We start from the raw sequence: 20,576 nt of genomic DNA on the forward strand, positions 1-20,576 counted from the left end.
CAGCCTTTTGAGAAGTCTTTTTCGGTCATCTCTTTTCTAGAATATCAAATAGAAGGAAACAGACTTGGGGAGACTTTGATCAGACACGCTGGAGGGACTTCAACCAAGGGACTGCTCAGAACTCTAGCTTGGCTCTTAATCAAGCTTGAAATGATCACAGCCACAGCGCTAATTGCATTAATTTGCTTTTCATCAGGCAGAATGGGGAAACAGAATAGCAAACTGGCCCCCGAAGTGATGGAGGACCTGGTGAAGAGCACAGAGTTTAATGAGCATGAACTCAAGCAGTGGTACAAAGGATTTCTCAAGGACTGTCCAAGCGGGAGGCTGAATCTCGAGGAATTTCAGCAGCTCTACGTGAAGGTAAGTTGTTTTTCAACTTTTTTTTTTTAATCTTCAGGCCAGAAAACATTGCCTTCATCACATGTAGCTTCACATGGAATTATAACTCGAAGTAGCCCATTTGTTTCAACTCTGGTGGTTTTCCACCCAAAGAGAAAAATGGTCATTTTTAAAAATGCAAAGGGATGTGTTTTGTTCCAGCCATAAGTCAAGCAATTTCTGAACAAGAAGAGCAATTGTTCAATCAAAACACCCAACAGTTCAGAGGATGATAGCATCTGGTAAAGCACAGTAAAACTCTCAAATAGTAGCATTTGCTGATGAGTATTGACAGGCGGCTAATTGCACCATTGTCTGGCTTGTTAAAGGTATCTGTACCTCTCAGTTAGCAAGAAAGTATCTGGGAGGGCTTTTGCACCCAGAAAGGTCCCCTTCTTTGCAGGTAAGAAAAATATACAGATCTCCACAGCTTTGCATTTAGAAGAAAGTAGGGAGTTCTGGTATACATCAAGGTCTACCAGGATGGTCTTCTATCCTTTTATCAAGGTCTAAAATATGGACTTTCCCCAGGATTTCATACTGTTTAGAAGTTAACATTCCCCTGGACATTAGATAAAACTGTTCCGTGTAAGGTATAATTTGTACTGCAGTGGTATTGCTTCGGTTTGTCTGAGTTTATCAGCTGTAGTTGTTCTAGATTTGGCATGATCTAAGACATTCCGTTTTGTTTACACTTCGATAATGTGAGGCTTGTGGAAAAAAATGCATTGTTTCTCTTTTAACTTTTTCTGACTAAAATACCAAATAGATAATAGTGCTCTTATCATTCAAGTACAGCAAGTATCAATTTGAGCAATATGAACCATCCACATGCATAATATGTGCATGGGATGATTATATAAAATATGAAACAGTGTCATTCTCTCTTGAAGTTGAGCATCTCATATAGCCTTTGCTCCAGCAATTCCATCCTTGCATATGTACAAGAAGGAACATGTATAAGAATGTTCATAGCTGCACTGCTCACAATAACAAAACTGGGAAACAACCCAAATGCCCATCAAAGGGAGGGTGGAAAATAAACTGTGGTATACTCACATGGCAGTCAAAACAGTTGAACTGCAGCAACACTGAAACATTAAGTGCAAAAAGTAAGTCTCAAAATACTTTAAACACAGATAAGATAAAAATATGTTTTATAGAACTACAAATAAAAGCAATAAAATCGCATGAAAAAGAAAGCAAGAGAGTGACGAACACAGGATTCAAACTGCATCACCCACCCTGCAGTTATGATGGTTACATCAGGTGCATAAGAGGCAAGGGGGCTTCCCTGGTGGTGCGGTGGTTGAGAGTCCACCTGCCGATGCAGGGGACACGGGTACATGCCCCGGTCCGGGAGGATCCCACATGCCGTGGAGCGGCTGGGCCCGTGAGCCATGGCTGCTGAGCCTGCGCGTCCGGAGCCTGTGCTCTGCAATGGGAGAGGCCACAACAGTGAGAGGCCCGCGTACCGCAAAAAAAAAAAAAAAAAAAAAAAAAAAAATAGGCAAGGGATGAGATGGAAGTTTAGCCACATGGTTAGATAGTTGGACGGATTGTGTTAAAGTCTTAGCTATGGCTTTGGGTGCTCGGTTTGCAGGTGGTTATTGCATTAATAAAAGCTTGCTAATCCTGCACGGACCACTAATGAATGTTAAGAATCTGTGATTATCATTAATCCAGTGCTGACCACCTGAGGGCTCAAGGTATCTATAGCTATCTTTTTAAATGTGTGTAGAAACGTACACAAAAAGTGGTATGTGCGCATGTTATAAGTTTACTGTGACACTTCTAAGGATATCTGAGTAATTAGTTTTTAGTGTGTAGAGATCTTTTACATGGAAGCACTGAGAAATGCATTTACCATTCAATTGACATAAATTGCTTTTGCCGAGAAGTGGGATGGTATGCATTTTCCTAGATTTTTATACAACTCACCATAGTTTTCAAAGTCACATCTTCTACCATTTTATCACCCAGAAGTTAGCCTGTGCCTCAGAACTGTCTTCCCTCAGCCCCAAGGAAAGTACAGACAAATGAGATTTGTCAAAGCCACTTTCATATCAGTAAAAGCCATGCAAGCTGTCACTCTGTGTTTAAGAGCTCTATGTGCCATGTTTCTCACTATTTGTTCAAAATGAGAGTGGTTTTGCCTTTGAAGAAATAGCTCAAATGCAGGAAAGGAAGTATTTTATTTACATGCTGGACGTACTCAGCACTGAAAATAAAATCCACCTCAAGATAAGGGAGGGGGGTGTGTAAACATCAAACATCCCTCAGTGTTTTATGGTACAACTGATATATATGTACCAATATCAACCCCTACTCCTACCTCCCCCACTCCACCCCAGAGTGGACTTTTTTTCCAGGAAGAGGATATATAACTTTGTGGATGAAGTTTAGATTCTTGGCAGCCTCTTAACAGCCATATTTAAACTCAGCCTGTGCTCTTGTATCAAATAGTTAGAAAGTAGGCAAAGCCCTCCTCTCCTTCCGGAGTTGTCCAAGGACAAAATACAAAAGAGAATCGCAGAGGAAATGTGCCACATCCACAGGAAAAAAAAAAAAAAAGAAAGAAAGACAGGTCTGATAGGTTAGAAGGGAGAATAACAGAGAAAGATGTGTATTATGTAATAAGGCCCAGAGAAGGGCTGAGAAGAAAAATCTTCCTTTAATGCAGCTTGAAAGTACAAATGTTCAGCAAGACACAGTCTTTGTCGTGGTGAATAGGCACTTTTCAGTAGTTCCTTCTATCTCAGTGTGGACATTGAGACATCCTGGAATCCAGCTGAGTGAGCAAAGCCACCGGTGGCCTCTGCCCTCCTGCCTGTGTGGTCAGCCCGACACATCTGCTGTCACTGACCTAATCCATTTTAGGCTCCGGGAGAGTCACCTCATTGTGTGGAGTCGGTTCTGATGAGGGTATGGGGGTGACAGGATAATGGGAGAGACCCCCCCACAAGGCCAGGGGCCACAAACTCTCAACTTCAGAAGCCTTTGTATCCAAAATATAAAGGAATTCCATTAAGTCTACACGTAAAACTGTCTAAAACTAAGGTTCAGAAAAATGAGGTAATGTGCCCAGTGCAGCAAAATGAGTGAAATTCAGGACAGACATTAACGATGGGTATGCTGACTTGCACTGCAGCACACGGCCCTGCCTCTCGACTGGATTCCCCTGGCAGCCCCTCATCACCCTCCCTCCCTCCAAGCCCCTCCACCATGCAGCTGCTGGAGTGGGATTTGAAAAACACAGGTCTGGGCATGGACCTTCCTAGTTTGTTACCGAACCAGGCTCATTTGCCCAACATGCAGCAAGCCGTACACTGAGATGCTGAGGTTTGGAGCAGAGAGTTTATTCACAAGGCAGCCAAGCAAGGAGACAGGAGAAGAAGTCTCAGATCCACCTCCCTGAAGGCAAAAGGCTTGAGATATTTATGGGATAAAGAAGCGGGGTGGTCTTAGGCATGGGGAAAGGTGATTGGAGGTGGGGAAAAGGTGAGGTAATCGGCGTTCCGAGCAGGAGTATTGGGTTACATGCTTCCTCATGGGATGCGTGTTCAGGAATGGAGGCTCTTAGCATGGTCTGAGGGTAGAGTTTTTGGCCCTCTGACATCCAAAGGTCATTCATCAGACAACTGTGCAGGCCCAGTTTTAGGCTCAGTGGTCCCATCCAGCTTTTGTCAGCTTGACTAGACAGGAGTTGACTCCAGGTTTCTGGAAAACACCTTAAGTGCCTGTTACCCTAGTGACCCATACGTCAGAGGCATTATCTATAAGGGTGGTTAAGAAGTCTTGTGATATATGACCTAGCTACGTGAAGCTTGGAGGGTATGCAATTAAAGAAGGAAAAAAAAATAGCAAGCTTAATCAGTAAAGGCAGGTTACAAGCAGAGGGGTTTTTAACAAGCTGTTCCCTTATCTGCTGTTCCATAAGTCAAGGATTTCTGTTAACCCTATGGGGCATGGTTTCACAGGTTTCATTCTTTAGTCATGTAGAGAATAGTCACCTCACTTAAATCAACATACGACCCAGTGGCTAAGACAGGGCCTGCCACAGAGCAAGCATCAGTGTTGGTAAGTGAATTGTATTGAATGCTGGCTGTGTGTATCCTTCTCAGGAAGCCCTGTGGTGGAGGCATATAGAAGTGACTAAAGGACAGTCCTGCCTGCTCTCCAGGGTCTCACAGGCTAATTGGAGAGACACAGTTAACCACAAAACAAGGCAGAATGACATAAATGCTGTTGGTGGGGCACAAGTGGAAAATAAAGGTTATTTCAAAATGGGATATTAAAGTTAGAAGTTAATTAATGCAGTGATGAAAGGAAGACTTTTCTCCTGGCCTTTCAGAAGATAAAGCGTCTCTGAGTATATAGCTTTTACCTTTGACAAACTTGGTACCTATGAAAGGTGCCCACCCACCCCCAAATTCATGTGTTGAAATTTTCATCTCCAGTATGTCAGAATCTGACTGTATTTGGAGAGAGGGCCTTTAAAGAGGTAATTAAGTTAAAATGAGGTCATTAGTGTGGGCCCTAATCCAGTATGACAGGTGTCCTATAAGAAGAGGCAATTTGGACACAAACATGTACAGAAGAAAGGCCACGTGAAGACACAGGGAAATGATGGTCGTCTGCAAATCAAAGAGAAGCCTCAGAAGAAACCAACCTTACCAACACCTTGATCTTGGACTTCTACCCTTCAGACCTTTTATTGTTTAAACCACGCAGTCTGTGGTACTTTGTTATGGTAGCCTTGACAAACTAAAAACAGTACTCATTCCTTCTCTGTTACAAACTTCTCATGGGCAAACCCAGAGCCCTCTTGGGCCTCCCTGGTGGCGCAGTGGTTGAGAGTCCACCTGCCGATGCAGGGGACGCGGGTTCGTGCCCCGATCCCGGAGGATCCCACATGCCGCTGAGCGGCTGGGCCCGCGAGCCATGGCCGCGGAGCCTGTGTGTCCGGAGCCTGTGCTCCGCAACGGGAGAGGCCACAGCAGTGAGAGGCCCGCGTACAGCAAAAAAAAAAAAAAAAAAAAAAAAAAAAAAAACCCAGAGCCCTCTGTATCTGGTATAAGCACGCCTTCTGTCAGGAATGTTCTAACGCTCCTGGCACACACAGAGATGTCCATGTTACTGCAGATGTTTCATCATCCCAACCACAGTACTGCTGCTGAGAGGTTGGGGAGAGAGATTTTGCATTTTGTCACCAAGAACCAAGTACCTGATTTTTTCCCCCATGAGAATTTCCTGTTTCCAATAATTATAAGGATTGCCAAGTTGAGATCACAAATTAAGACTGAGCGTTTGCAATTTGAACTGTATTTTCAGAGAATTTTTAAATTTAATCTTAAAAGAAAACCAACCCTGTGGAAGAGCAAGCAGCTGCATGAGAGAGGAAATGTCCCTATCCCAGGTCCTCTTCCTTGGAAGGCTGATACCATTCCTGCTTTGTTTAGTCTCTGTGACATCAAAGCCAAAGAAACCAAGTAACAAACCTGGCAGAGTCCTGCAAAGCACTACATGCATTTTGATATTTGTTTGGTGTTCGACTTTCGGGATTGTTTTCATCAGGATCATTGGGTGGATTCAGGTTGAGTTGAAAAGGGAGTTAGTTTAAAAAGGTCATGGGATCTACAGTCTGACAGCCCTGAGATTCAGTCCTAGCTGTGTTAATGTTTGCCAGATCTCTGCCTCTCTGAATCTATTTCCTTATCTAAGTGATGGAAATAATAAACCCTGTCCTGTCACCTCAGTGGTGTCCTAAAGGAAAGAAGGAAGTAAAAATGACTTACAACCTATGACAAGATGTTTTTGCCATCATGATTGATGATCTGCTCATTTACTCTCAGAGAACCAAGGTAGAAAACGACTTTTATTTCCATGCCAAAGGCAACAGCTGCATAGAATGGTCTACAGAAGAGGAAGTGAAGCTCTATGGAGGTTCAGTAGCATGTGCCTGGATCAAATAGTGTGTCTACCATGCTTTCCAGGGTAACAGGACCCACCACAAGGCTACACCAGCACCATTTCCTCCGTAGATTCTTAGACACTGAGCTCTGGGTCCTCTCCAGCACAAAGGCCTCTCCCAGACCCCTGCTACCAGGCAGGCGAGGCGTGGCATTCCAGACCTTCTTTATTCGGCCCCACCAACCACTTGCTGTCCTGTCTCTCATGTGTCTCCACCTGCTCAATCTCTACAGCGTATCATTTTGCAGGTGGAGAAAGAGATCAATTCTACCTCTTTAGAAAAAGGTAATTAAATGGCCAAAGATTGTTCTTCCGGGGTCTAGCCCAATTCTTCTGAGCCACTGCTTTTCCACCAAGTAAAAACCACTGTACCAAATTTTCTTCTCAAGAGTGTTAGGTGTTAGGCAACTGGAAGGTGTACCTGAGGCAGGTGGGAGGGCCCTTGAGTGCCGTTTGATCATCCCGAATCCAACAGTTTGAATTTTAGTAAAACTTATTTGCATATAACGAAAGAGTTCCTGCCGAGTCATTCCGTGTGTCCATCCAAGTGGTCGTTTCCTGAAGAGCTTCTGTAATTGGGTTATTAGAAAATGCCCTTGCAGCTTATCCTTCAAAGAGTGGGTTTATTCATTCATTTAGTCATTCAAGACCCATTTCCTTTGTGCTTTCTGTAAGACAGATGCTGTCTTGAGTTTTGCCCTCGGTAAGCTCAGAGCCTGATAGAGCTGGAACATCATCTCATTTTTTTGTATGATGCTTTTCACTTCAGAAAGCCATGTTTATTTTTACAACAAAATGTAATTGGAATTCCATTCAATGAGAAATTTTCTAGGCCTAAAACATAGGAAAGATAAATCTAGTCACCAAAATTCTATTGATACAACTACCCAGAGACGTGGATTAAAACAAAATAAAAACAAATTATGTCATAGAATCAGGAGCACCTAAACATTTGATGATTAAAGACATTTTAATAGAACAAGAAAGATTTTCTCGTTAAGAAAGTATTATTACCTAATTCTCTATGTGGCTTTATAATTTTACTCTCAAATTGTATTCTTATGTTTAAAAACCTACTATTAGGAGGAAAAGGCATACCTCCTCAAAGTTATATGAAAACACATAATAAATGTAGGCTTTTAGGCATGTAATCTTTGTTTTGTAGAATTATGAAATAAAATATGTGCGTCTAGTTTTGCCCTGTTTACTGCATAACTTGGACAAGGGACTTTTTCTCTCTGATTCTCAGATTCATCATTTGTGCAAATTAAAAAAAAATCAATCTCTATCGATGGCTCTCAAACTTGAGTGGGTATCAAAATCACTTGGGCAGACTACTCAGTCAGCAGGTTGCTGGGCCCCTTCCTTAGGGCTGCTGTTCTACTAGGCCTAGGACAGAGCCCCAGTGTCTGGATTCTTAATAAGACCTCAAAGATAGTTCTAATGGAGAAAATCCATGAATGACATTTTGAGAAACACTGGCCTAGAGCTTAACCTGGGAGTATCCTGGCATAGGCTTCCGGAGTTCTGTACACACTGAAATTATATGTATAATTTTGTATCTACACTCTCTTGAGATAACTTTCCTCAGGTATATAAATGGTTCTTTGCAAGCTCCCCAAATGTTAAGAATCACTAAAGATACTTGTAATCATTGGCAGGCCTAACATTCTAGTTTCTGTGACCGTAGGGTTATTGGGTCTCAACTGACAGTAGGACAAATGGAGAACATTTCCCTTCTAAACTAGACTCTCAAATAAACGTTACAGGCAAAAAGAGAACAAAAGTTTCTGGACTGCACTTTGTGAAATTTGTTTTCAGTTTGTTGTGGGATGTTTTCCTGATTCATTCAAGGCCCATTAATTAAGCTGTGTATTTTGTCCAGAGCCCCGTGAAAATGCAAATGGCAAGGCCCCAAGGGGATGAAATGCACCCCTGCTTGCATTCATTCTCCTAAGCACCTATGTGCCAGATGCTGTAAAGACCCTGGGTCTACAGAGACCGTCACAGATCCCTACCCTCAGGTGGCTATGGTCTGGTGCCAGCAAGAAGTCTATAGGTCAAGTGTATGGTATATACCATACACACACACACATCTGTAATACAGGGACCATTGTGATCAGAACCATGAAAGACAGGGAAGGACATGGAGGCCCAGGGAGGGCTGGTGGGGAAGGTGACATTGACGCTGACTCTCAAAGCAAGGGTGATTTGGACATGAGCTGTCAGTCTGTCTGGAAGCTCATAAATCTCACTGACCAGCATCACAAAAGCTAGAATAAAAAACAGCTAGTGTGTTTGAGAGCTCCTCTGCATGGTGTTGGCAGGAGGCCCACCAGATTGAGCGTATTAGGTTGAAACAAATGTACAATGAAACAAAACAAAACAAACAAACAAACAAACCAAAACCTCTTGGCAGACCTGCTGAGATAATCTGGAAAACCACCTGTTGAATATAAAGCTCATACCCCCGGGGCTCCTGCCACAGGTCTCCTGTCTCATTTTTCCTTCTCTTCTCTCTCCCTCCCTTTCGTCCCTTCTTTTGTGATCATTCTAAAAGTGCTTTAATCTGACCGTTAGCTCACTTGATTCTCACCATGGCCAAGGAACCAGACGTTGGAGGTAGCATTTCCTTACTCCAAGCTGTATGGGTTGGGAAGTCAGGAGACTTGACCAGGGCTGCAGAGGGGCCAGCAATTGAACACATGGCCCACCTTGCAAGCAGCATTCTTCCCTCCTGCTGTGCTTCCTGTGGCCTCTGGGTCACACGCAGGAACAGGCATCTGGGAGCTTCTCTGATCTACTTTGCTGTGAAGCAGATGCATCAAAAGCTCTCTTGTTGCTCCACTTCAGCCATCCTTCTAGGACCAGCTCAAAAGCTTCTCCCTAGAAGAGCCTTCTTTGATCTTCCGACTCTCAAAGCCAGAGGAATCTCTTTCTCCTCTGAGTTCCTAAGCCTTTGGTTCCCCACTCCCCCTCACCTCTGTTAACAAGGACATTATAGTTTTGCAACACAATTCTGTAAGCTTTTCTCACCTCCTCTCTGGGTAGAGCGCTTCTTCATTCCCCAGAGCCTACACTGCTATTAGTGTTTTGCCAGAATATACTTAAATGTGATGTGGTTTAATCAGAAGGCTGGATGTGTACCTGGCTGTACCATACACTGGTTGTGTGAACTTGGGAAAGTCTTATGCTTAAAGGTTGTTAAATAAATCAATAAACCACTCTGACCCTCAGATTCCTCATCTGTCAGATGGGGAGAATATTCTGAGCCCTGCTTCATCATGCTTGAACTTAGGCATCTGGGCATGGAAAGTCTTCCAGGTGCCAAACAGCTCAGTCTCTTGGCTGTGGCATCAAGCGCTGGCTCCCCTATCAAGTATTTTATCCAAAGAAAATGTGACAGAGGTGACTATTATCGCTTCTCAACATCTGACTCAAATCAATTTTGAAAATAATACTCTTGGCTCAAGAAAAGCATGTTTGGGTGATCGATTTTCAGGGCTTCAGATTCTGCTTGTTCATAAGAGGTAATTAGGAGTACGCCTTATTAAAAATTTGTTGGGCAGAGCTATATACAGAAGCATTTTAATTCCTTTGGGAAATAGACATTACATAAGACACAAAACGTTAGCCAGATTGGGCTAGTGAAGACATTGCAATTTTTAGTGAGAACCTGGGAATTCATTTCCATTTGGAATGTTTGCCAACACAATCTAGGCTGCACTTCAAATTGAATTAATGTGGAAAACAAGAGCTGGGGTCTGAAATCTCAAGGAAGAGATGACAATAAAGTTACAGTTCTGGGAAAACAGTGTCCCATGTGAGGCTCCAAAGACATTTTATTACAGCGAGATTGTCTCAGGGAATAGCTAGCTACTACCCACATGTCTTGCATTAGAGAGAGCATTTATCCCAGAGGGGTGGAAGTGATAACCTTCTCCTGTCTCAACGGGTGTGAAATTATTTTGAATGGCTTCCACACCTTGGGATTTTGCTTTCCCATGATAGGGCAGGTGTCAGTTAGAGAGATATCAGTGGTCATTGCAGCCATGCCATCCAAAGGAATGCTCTTAGAGGATACCTCAACTTCTGTGTCCTCAGGATAAGGTTAGAAAGAGCCCTTTAGAAGTCTCTCAGTCCACCCTGCCCCCATTTTACAAAAGAGGAAACAGACGCCCTGGAGCGAGGAGGGCTGTCTGAGAACCTGTTTCCTAATGGCTCCAATTAACATCCAAAAGGATGTGTCTCAACTCCAGCCTGATAATGAGGTTTTAAAGCCAGAAGGACCTGCTCTCCAGTTAGCTATTCTCTTCAGCTAATTATTAAAGGACAATACATCTCTAATTGGAAATACAGGGTTGGACTTGAAGATAAGAAAATCATATCTGGATCTCTGAATGTAAAGCTGTTTTACATTATTGGATTTTTCTGACCCTTTGAAAGGGTGATAGGGCTTGGATCGGGTATCCTTGACCCACCTTGGTGGAAATCATTTCCTCCCCTCCTGTGGCCTATTTAGCACCTGCCGGAAGAAAGCTCTCTGTCTTATTGATTATGCACTCCGGTGTCTCCCCTTGGAATGGTTCTTGGACCCTCATCTGTTTCTCTCCGAGGGTGTTATGGAGCTTAGCGTCCCCTCCCTGTGACAGTGATGATGTTGCTGTGAATTGTGTCCTGCGCTGGGCTAGACAGCTTCTCCCCTCGCACATGCAATGCACTTCTCTCATCACAGTGGAGAGATGGTGGGGGGAGGAGGTGTGGTCAGCCACAAAATACACCTAAATCCATCTACGAAATGCCCAAGGGCCTCCTTAGCTATTTTAGGGGAATCCTTTTGTAGATAATCATCCATAGTAGCTTCTAGCAACCACCCACCTTCAACAAACACTACCGAGCGGCATCTATAACAAGTCTGTAGCCAAGAGCTATGGAGGATGCAGAGTTTGAGTCAGACACCCTCACTCCTTTAAAGAGCTTGCAGCCTAGTAGAACAATCCATGTAGATAGCTAAAAGATCACAGAGAAAGTGCTATCTGTCCCAAGACTCGTGTAAATATTCTAACGTAACGAGTTTCTATATAAATATCTTCACTGAAGATTTCACGATGTCTTGAAATATAGGTCGGATTTGCAGCTGCAAGGATGACAGTCCTAAGAGGGGGGACACCCTAAGCAAGGGTACAGGGCAGGGAGGCAGGGGAAGGTGTGGGAAATAGCAAGCCACCGTGTTGGCTAAAATGTCGGATCACCAAAGAGGTATCAGGGGAAAAGTGAGGTTGGAGATGTGAGTGGGCCCCGGTCACAGAGGGCCCAGACTGCCAGAAAAGCTCTGAAGTCCAGAATGTTGTAGACAAGGCAGAGAGATGGCTTCCTGCTGGGATTTGTTCGATGACCATGGAAATTCTGGTGACCTGGTATTGTCTTCCTCTTAAAACAGCATAACGACAGTACCAGGAAGGAAGCATTCTTTTTCATTTCCCTTATAAATGGTCCCCGTGACTCCGTGGGTGAAGCTGCAGGAGCTCGCAATGTGCCCTTGAACGAATGACTTGACATCAAAGTTGACTGAGTTATTCATCAAGTATTTACCAGCTGTACCTTGTCTGTGCTGCACTGAACCCTGAGGGGAGCAGCAGGTAGGACACTAATGGAGTGCCAGGCCATGTGGGAAGAGGCAGCCTTCCAAGCAGATAATTGCAGTGACAACCCAAGAGCTAAGTGAGGTTATGGGTCAATCAGAGCTTTGAGAGCTCAGGGGAGGGGAAGGAAGAGAAAAGGCCGGGGAGGGGCTGGCGAGGCTTCCTGGGCAGGGAGAACGGGGGCAGCACAGGAGCTGGGGGCTGAGGCCCCAGGAGAGACTTAGACAAAGAGGGTAAAAACGTTTTGCCTCCACAGAGCTGGGGGTGAGCAGTAGGTGGGCAAGGCCCTGATCTTGGAATGGTTGGCACCTCCTGGAATGCTCAGGGGGACTTGGAATTTTCCTTGCCATAGTCCTCCTGCCTGGGCAGCCTCTCTGCCTCCCCACTTTAGCAGTAGAGGCTGACCCCAGCCCACAAGACCAGTCCTGTCCTGTTGTCCTGGCCCGGTTTCCAGCCAGAGCTTCCTGCTCTGAGCCCTCCACTCGCTGAGAAAGAAGTGGATGAGTCAAAACTTTTGGGGTGAAAACAATGACACTGGGTGATCCAGGAAGACCAGGTGGGTCTGGCTGTTACAGGCAGCATCCGTGGCGTCACACCCCACGGCCACATCTTCTGTAGATGAAATCCCTTCTCTCTGAAGTAAAGAAGCAAACTCAATGTGTTCTGACTTGAAATGAAAAACAAATGGGTTGTTTTATCAGGGCAGTTCAGAGCGTGTTCAGGGAAAAGTGCAAGATGGATGTGGTCCTGTGTTTTTGTGTATTTTGTAAAATAAATGTATTTATTTGTTTGTTTTGTAGTTTTGGCTGCATTGGGTCTTGGTTGCTGCACGCGTGCTTTCTCTAGTTGTGGTGAGCGGGGGCTACTCTTCCTTGCGGTGCGTGGGCTTCTCACTGTCGCGACTTCTCTTGTTGCGGAGCACGGGCTCTAGGCGTGCAGGCTTCAGTAGTTGTGGCTCGCGGGCTCTAGAGCGCAGCCTCAGTACTTGTGGCGCACGGGCTTGGTTGCTCTGTGGCATGTGGGATCTTCCCGGGCCAGGGACTGAACCCATTTCCCCTGCATTGGCTGGCGTATTCTTAACCACTGTGCCACCAGGGAAGCCCCGTGTATGTATTTTTCACTAAAGGGCATAAAGATGTGAGTATTATCATTTGGGGCTTGGATTCCTCCCTCTATCAGAGACACAGAGAGCAGCTTAGAACATGTATTAAGTAAGAGCTGAAAAGGCAGCTGCTTTTGTGGAAGGAACAGCCCTGGAGCTGACTCTGCAGTTTGAACCCAGGGTCTGCCCCTAAGAGCTGCGAGTTCTTGGACGAGGTCCTCCACTTCCCTTATCTTCAGCTTCCGCCGCTGTTAGATAATTCTTCATATCTACCTTACACGTGCTTCCACTGAAGGTGCTCAATTAATACTCGAGGTCACTTTCATTAGTACTGGGGCCCCGGGACTGATGAGAAGAGTGCAGGGGTGAGGAAGCTGGCCTCTGCGTGCCAGAGAGATCCTTCTGGGACTCTTCACCTCTCTGCAGCCTCAAGTCACCATTCGCCCCAGGACACTGTCCCTCCCTTGCGGGGGGAGAGCTGTCTCAGCTTCCATCGTGTGAACCAGTCTTCCCCAGCATGCCCTGCCGGCTGGCAAGGCATCCTGCCCCTGTGGAGAAAGAGGGGCGAAGGGGAAGAGAAGAGATTGTCCCCGGGTGCGGGTGCCAGCGGGAATTCTCCCAGCGGTTGGGGAGGGAAGCCAGCAGACAGGGAATTCTCTCCCTCCCTGTGCTTCTCTGCTGCAGACAGTAACAGCCTCGAAGGTGTTACACTGACTCCAGAGTAGAGCTCTGGGAGAAGAACATGCGGTCCCGTGGACACCCCGGTGGGGTGTTTGGGGTGTGTGTACAGCCCCCTCTGAGGGCTGAACTGGAGGAGGAGGATCCCATTTGAGACAAAGCATATTAACACTAGATATTGACGTAGGTGTCAGGGACGGTTTCTGTTGTCCCTGTGCAATCCACACATTTACTGTCTGCTCCAGGGGACTGTCACACCCTGGAGGTGAGTAGAAAAGGGGCACGTTGTCATTACAACAAAAAATACGGTAGGAACCAGGCACTTATGTCCTTTCTAGAAAAAAAATCAAAGTGTGACTCGATGCATAGATGAACAATGGATAGATGACAATAGCCAACATTAACTGAATGCTTATCGAGCGTCAGGTACTGTTCCAAACACAACATTTTGTGTATATTAACTCGTTTGATCCTCACAAGGGTGTATGAAGTAGACATTATTATTCCCCCCATTTTACAAATGAGGCACAAAATGGGTAATAACTCTCCCAGGGTCACATGACATTCACACCCAAGCTGTTGGGCTCCATCGCCAGTGCTGTTTACTAGGTAGATGGATCCCTGATGGAAATCTCAGAAGGAGACTTGATCGCTACTAAGAAAGGTAGTTTGTATAGTCTACCTTCCTATGGTCTTTCACTGAAAACATTCAGATAAACAACTGGTATGGTTCCAGACGACTTCTAGGTGGAGTGGAAGGAGCAAGGAGTCCGGGGGCCTGTTGGACGGAGGCAAGTTCTTCAGTCTCCGAGTCTGAGTTTCCTCGTCAGACAAGGGAAAAGGCCAGGGTACTTGTGAAGGCCAGCGTGGCAGAGAGTCTGACGGTGCCTGCATTTCCGGTGTGAGAGCTCCTTTTCAGCAGTGTCGGAGTTGGGTCGGTGGAAAACCAGGGAGGGCTGACTATGTATACGAGGGTGGAGAAGCCCACCCACCATGAGGAAGCACAGCTTCCTTCTCGAGCTGACTTAATGACTACAAATTATGGGACTGTGCCGCCTACTGCCAGGCACTGACCAGAGAAGACACAGGGGTGGCTGGATGAAATGAGGTGCCAGATGTTGTTGGTTATATACCTGGTGGCCATGGTCCTCTTCTTACCCTTTCCTCTCTGGCCATGGCCTACTTCCCACTGCAGAGGCCAAAAATCCAGGTCCATCTTGTATCTGGGATGTGGAAATGTCACCCAATCCTGGTCAAAAGGGATCTGAGAAAAGCTCTGCTGAAAGCTAGGGAGGGTTCTGGAAAAGGATTTCTTCACTTGTAGGAAGACTAGCATGCTGGTGTTTGTATAGTGTCTGCATGCGATCCCTGGAATTGCTATAGCTAACTGTCAGAGGCGAAGGAAGATACTGATTCCAAGCTGAGTGTGGCAGAATGGAAAGATAGAAAGAACTCGAGCCCTTGGTGGTATCCCTGAGCTGCTGACTAAATCCTAAAACAGTATCTGGACCATGCATTGTATGGGATAATTAACCCTCTGTGGTTTGGGCCATCTTTGGTTGGTCTTCTGTTCCTTGCAGAAGAAAGCATCATACTTAATACAAGGGAGAATGGAGCTGAGAGCCAGGAGCCCCTGGTCCTGGTCAGGACTCTGCTGCTAATAAGTCGTGTGATTCTGGGCCAGTTACAAACCTCTGCGAGTCATAGGGTCTCAATTTATTTATTTATTTATTTATTTTTATATTATACTGTTTTATTTTATTTCATTTTTTAATTTGTTTTGGACATGCATGAGGTACGTGGGATCTTAGTTCCCAGACCAGGGATCAAAGCCACGCCCCCTGCAGTGGGAGTGCTTAGTCTTAACCCCTGGACCACTTGGGGGAAATCCCAATTTATTGAAGAGGCAAGTAATACCTGCTTTACCTCCTTCTCAGAACATTTGTGAGACCACATGAAGCATTTTTAGCCCCACTTCCTACTTTGTTCTGAAGATATAGAAATGAATAAAATATGGTGTGGATAAAAATGAATGAATAAATAAAATGAAATAAAATAAATGGATAAAATGAATTTTAAAAGACAGATATGGGAACAAACTCCATGTTCCATAGACAGAAGAAAGGAGTTCAATATGGCTGAGCAGAGAAGATGAAGGGACCAGGGATAGAAGGTAAGAGCTAGAACAGTAAGCACAGCCTCAGTTTCTACCTTTGAAAAATGATGGAGAGAACCATATGACCTCTTAAGTTCTCTTCCAATGCCAAGATTCTAGAAGCCGAATGGAGCTGTCACTAGATCTCTGCTAGATGTGAATGTCCCTGTACCACATGTCACATGGCATCATAGCAGTTTTCCTGCCCAACTACCCTCAGGGGCAGGGACTGTGTCTTACTCATCTCTGTATCCCCAGCAGCCAGTAACAAAAACTAATTGGCTAATAGAACAAGTTAATAAATGAATAAAAGACTCTGTCTTATAGATTCACTGAAATTCATTTTAAAGAATAAATGAAAGGAATGAAACATTTCCCAGTGTGTTATCCAGAATAATAAACCCACAGAGATTCATAATGAACCATTTTGATATAGTGTGCTTAACTAAACAGGATGCAACATCATGTAACAGGATAACATACCGTCCCCATTCTGAGTCAAGTGGCTAATCTTCTTATGAATATGTGAAGCACTTTCCAGCAAGAGAGTCGTCATGAACTTCCTTAAATACTATGTTTCCCAAAGATGAAATGAAAGGCTAAAATGTAAAACTCGAGATGTCTACTATGAACAAAGCTATGTGATGACTTGAAAATTAGGCTGCTTACGTTTGAGTTTGTAGTGAGATTGTCAAAAACAAAACAAAACAAAACAAATCTGTGAGAACTGGAAGGATTTTCTTTTAGAAGAGGTGCGAGGGATACCATAAAAGACATAGACGGTCTCTGAAAATAGATGGCTGTGTCTGCTTTCTAAGTAAATCTCACTGCATAGTCAAGGTAGGACTTATGTTTATCCATGTTCTTTTAAAAAATGTGACATGTCTACCAAGAGCACGATAGATGATGACACTGTGTTAAAGCTAATACATTGTGGCTTCACAGCTTGGCCCCAGTAAAATCTCTTGCAGACTCAGAAGCTGGTGCTTGGAGACATCTTTCAAGATGACACAGCTGGGTTGCCAGGGTAACTCGCTGGATGAGGATCTGCCTGACTTTGGGAGAGGTTACATAAGACACAACCAACGGGGAAGAGTTAAGGGATGTCCTGGAGTCAAGGGATGAAAAGAGTTCAGGATGAGGACATAGGACCTGGTGGGGACATTGGGCAGGGGATAGTGTTAGACACCTGGATCAGCCACCTAAATGGAAAAAATCTTAGAGTCCTGACTGATGAAGAAGGCTCTGGGTAACTGAGGATTCCAGCTGATAGAGAATTCATATAATATATAAAAGCAAAGAAGATCATTTCCCTAAGAATCAGTCTCAGCATTTCCTTTTAAGATTTCAAAGATATTGAAGAAGATGCCCTGTTATTTCATGTAAATATATTTGTTTATATGGGTGCCTTTGTTAAGATAAAAGTTCAGCTGAGTATGACAGAGACTCACCTGGTTTCAACATGACTGAGGATTATTTTTCTCTCGTGGGAAGTCCAAGCTGGCCCGGCAGCTCTGCTCTGCAAGCCCTCAGGGACTCAGTCTTCTCCTCTCCTGGTGCACCTTCCTAGGGTGTTGCTCTGATTCATAGGACCCCAGGTGGCTCCCCACAATGTCGCATTGCAGCTAGTGGAAGGAGAAGAGAAGAGATGGGGGAGTATACCCTTCCCGTCAAGGGCAAGACCCAGAAGTTGCATATATCACCTCAGCCATATCCAGAGCTTAGTCTCACGGCAACGCTTAGCCGCAAGGGACACTGGGAAAGTAGCCTTCATTTTGGATGGCCATATGCCCAGCTAAAAAGTCAATCATCCTGGAAGGAGAGAAGACCAGACATTGGGAAAAGCTGGCAGTCTCTGTCCAGAGGGTACATTTTGGGAGGCTCCTTTCTGTCATCAGCCTCTCTTCTAAGGTCAGGTGCAAGATGTGAAGCTATTTGAGCTTCTCTGTGGTTGAGATTTGAGGCCATGACAAGCAGAAATGGACTCACTCTGTGTGTGCTTTTGTTTTACCAAAAGTGTGTGATGCCGTTACCCTATTCTGCTGCCTGGGCTGGACCTCACTACCTCCCCAGGGCTTTGCTCTGTCTGATGCACCAGGACTTGATGGAAACGTCATCCAAATAGAGTGTTAAATGTGGTCATAAAGATACCAATGATTAGTCACTCTGTATGCTGCAGGCAGTGGGGTTCATTTTTTAAACATGAGAAACTGTTGTCCATAATTTGCTAACACAAGAAGCCCCTGTCACCTCTACCCTTTTCCTGTGCCTGCTCCCCAAATCTTTATCCCCACTGGGGCGCCTCTGCAGGACGTGCCACTCGACTAGTGGACCATGATTAGTGCTTGTGTTTCTCTCCTTGTGTCAGTTTATTTGCCCACTTGACTTGAATATCACGTGAACAGCGGGCCTCTGGTGGCATTAGGCAAATGCAGCATCATGTGAGGGACAAACACCTAACAGTGGGTGAGAGATATTGAGACATAGGACCTGTAATCACATTCATTGTAAGATTTACTGATGCAGAATGACTGTCTGGTCTTTGTATTCCTTCCATCTTTCCATTCATCCATCAGTCCATCCACCCATCCATCTAGTTATCTATTCATCATCCATCCATCCATCTAGTCATCCATCCAGCCATCCATTTATTCATTAAAACGCCCTAGAAAAGTACCAAATTAGGAACTTCCCTGGCAGTCCAGCCGTTAAGACTCCTCCCTTCCAATGCAGGGGGCACAGGTTCTATTGCTGGCCGGGGCACTAATATTCCGCATGCTGCACAGCACGGCCAAAAAAAAAAAAGTACCAAATTAAGAGCTGGGGATATTGAAATGAACCAATAGCCATGGCTCCTATCCTCTGAGCTCAGTCAATGGGAGAGAATGTCAAGTAAACTGGTATTGATAATACAATGAGGTAAATAGGCTAGAAGCAGTGAAAAATGAGTAGTGCTTGGAAGAGGATCTTGGGGGTCGGGGGTGGCTTCCCAGAAGAAAAACACTTGAGCCACAGCTTAACATACTGAGCCGGTTGGCAACGAAAAGAAGGGGCTCCTAACAGCAGCAAGCGTTTGCAATTTTTTTTTTTTTCTTGCCTGAGATTTATTTCTTCCTAGTCCTAGTCCACAAAGCCAACATGCAAGGCAAGATCCTAGATACTTCTCAGCCACACTAAAAATACATACATAATCTAGTGGAAACAAGCACACTGGCAAAATGTTTCCCTTCCTGCCCATTAGTCAGCCTTTTATCAGAACAGCCCTGTCAAGGACCCAAGAACATGACGTTGGGTTGCAATGTGTCAGTGATATGGCACTGGAAGCATCCGGGTGACAGGGCCTTGGCTCTCCGTCTCCGCTGTGTGTTTCCAAGGAATCTTCCTCTGAACTCTAGCCAGGCAAGGGCCGCAGCTCAAAGCCTGAGCTATGCTTGCTTTGATCCAGTAGTGCCCGTGTTGGCTTTTTCTCCCGAGGAACAGGAAAGTCTTTGTTTCATAAAACAAGGAGTTGTGTCTCTTTTCTGGTCCTGATGGCAGTTTTCAGGAAAAAGAGAAAAGGGAAAGGGGGAGGGAGCTAATATTTACCGAGTTCCTACTATGTGTCCAGTAGATGCTATGAGAGAAACCGAGGAGATAGGACCCCCTTGGAAGCAATAATGAATAGTAACAATAGCAGGACGAATACAATAATAATAGCAAACACTTACATAGCACTTACTATAGGCCAGGCATTATTTTATGTATGTTCTGTATATTAATCCACTTAATTCCTACAACAGCCTTTTGTACTAGGTACCTTTACTGGCTCCATTTTACAGATGAGGCAACCGGGCACAAACAGAGAATAGTGGCGTGTCTACGGTCACACAAACAATGAACTGGCTAAGCTGTATGCAGCCTTTAACTTTGGAACCCCCAGCTCTGGCCTTCACTGTGTGACACTGGACAAATTACATAAACTCTCTCAGCCTCAGTTTCTTCATCTCAGTGATGGACGTAGCAATGCCCGGTCGTGTTCAATCATTATGCCGAGAGACCAAGCTTGTGTGGAGATAGAATGAAGGGTGACCATGCCTGTAACAAATATGCAGTGGAACGTTCATGTACGACTGCTCTGGGGTTGGCTTTATCCAGGAAGTGGGGCTTGAACTGGACCAAAAAGTAGACCTTTTCAGGTTAGGATGAGGTTTGGAGGATTATTCTGACGAGGACAGGGGCGGCTCCAACTGTGACATGAGCCAGTTTTGAGCCCAGCGTCTCCCCTCCATTTCTCTGGGCCTTTTTCTCTCTCCCCACACTGACCTGTCCATGCTTGCCGTCCCCTCATCCTAACCTGCTCCCCAGATGTTTGTAATCAATTTATTTATACCAACATATCAATGACCGATTAGAGTAGTGTGGACATCATGCTAAGAGACTTATATCAATAGTTTAGCAGGAAACTCAGAGTAATAATGGTGAGATTTCAGGGCCTGTAGAAGGAACCTTTTCTATGTGCTGGAATTCACATCACATCACACAGGTGAGCAGCACAAGGCAAGATGCTGTTAATCATCAGGGATGGGAATTTGCCAAGCCTTGTGCTTCACTCCAGAGGGGTGTGTGTGTGTGTGTGTGTGTGTGTTAGGGGCGAGAAAAGGGACGG

The 20,576-nt window shown here is 44.9% G+C and overlaps 1 protein-coding gene across 2 annotated transcripts in view; it reads left to right on the forward strand.

Moving 5' to 3' along the window:
* Positions 1 to 201: 201 nt before the first annotated feature.
* The window catches only part of VSNL1 (visinin like 1), a 58,126-nt gene continuing 37,751 nt past the window's right edge, over positions 202 to 20,576 (forward strand). For both annotated transcript variants that reach the window (XM_060117376.1, XM_060117377.1), the window contains exon 1: positions 202 to 363. In XM_060117376.1, the coding sequence (XP_059973359.1) occupies positions 202 to 363 (162 nt within the window). The remainder of the gene's footprint in view (positions 364 to 20,576) is intronic.

Source organism: Mesoplodon densirostris, chromosome 14 (genome assembly GCF_025265405.1).
Source record: "Mesoplodon densirostris isolate mMesDen1 chromosome 14, mMesDen1 primary haplotype, whole genome shotgun sequence".
Lineage (NCBI taxonomy): Eukaryota > Metazoa > Chordata > Mammalia > Artiodactyla > Ziphiidae > Mesoplodon > Mesoplodon densirostris.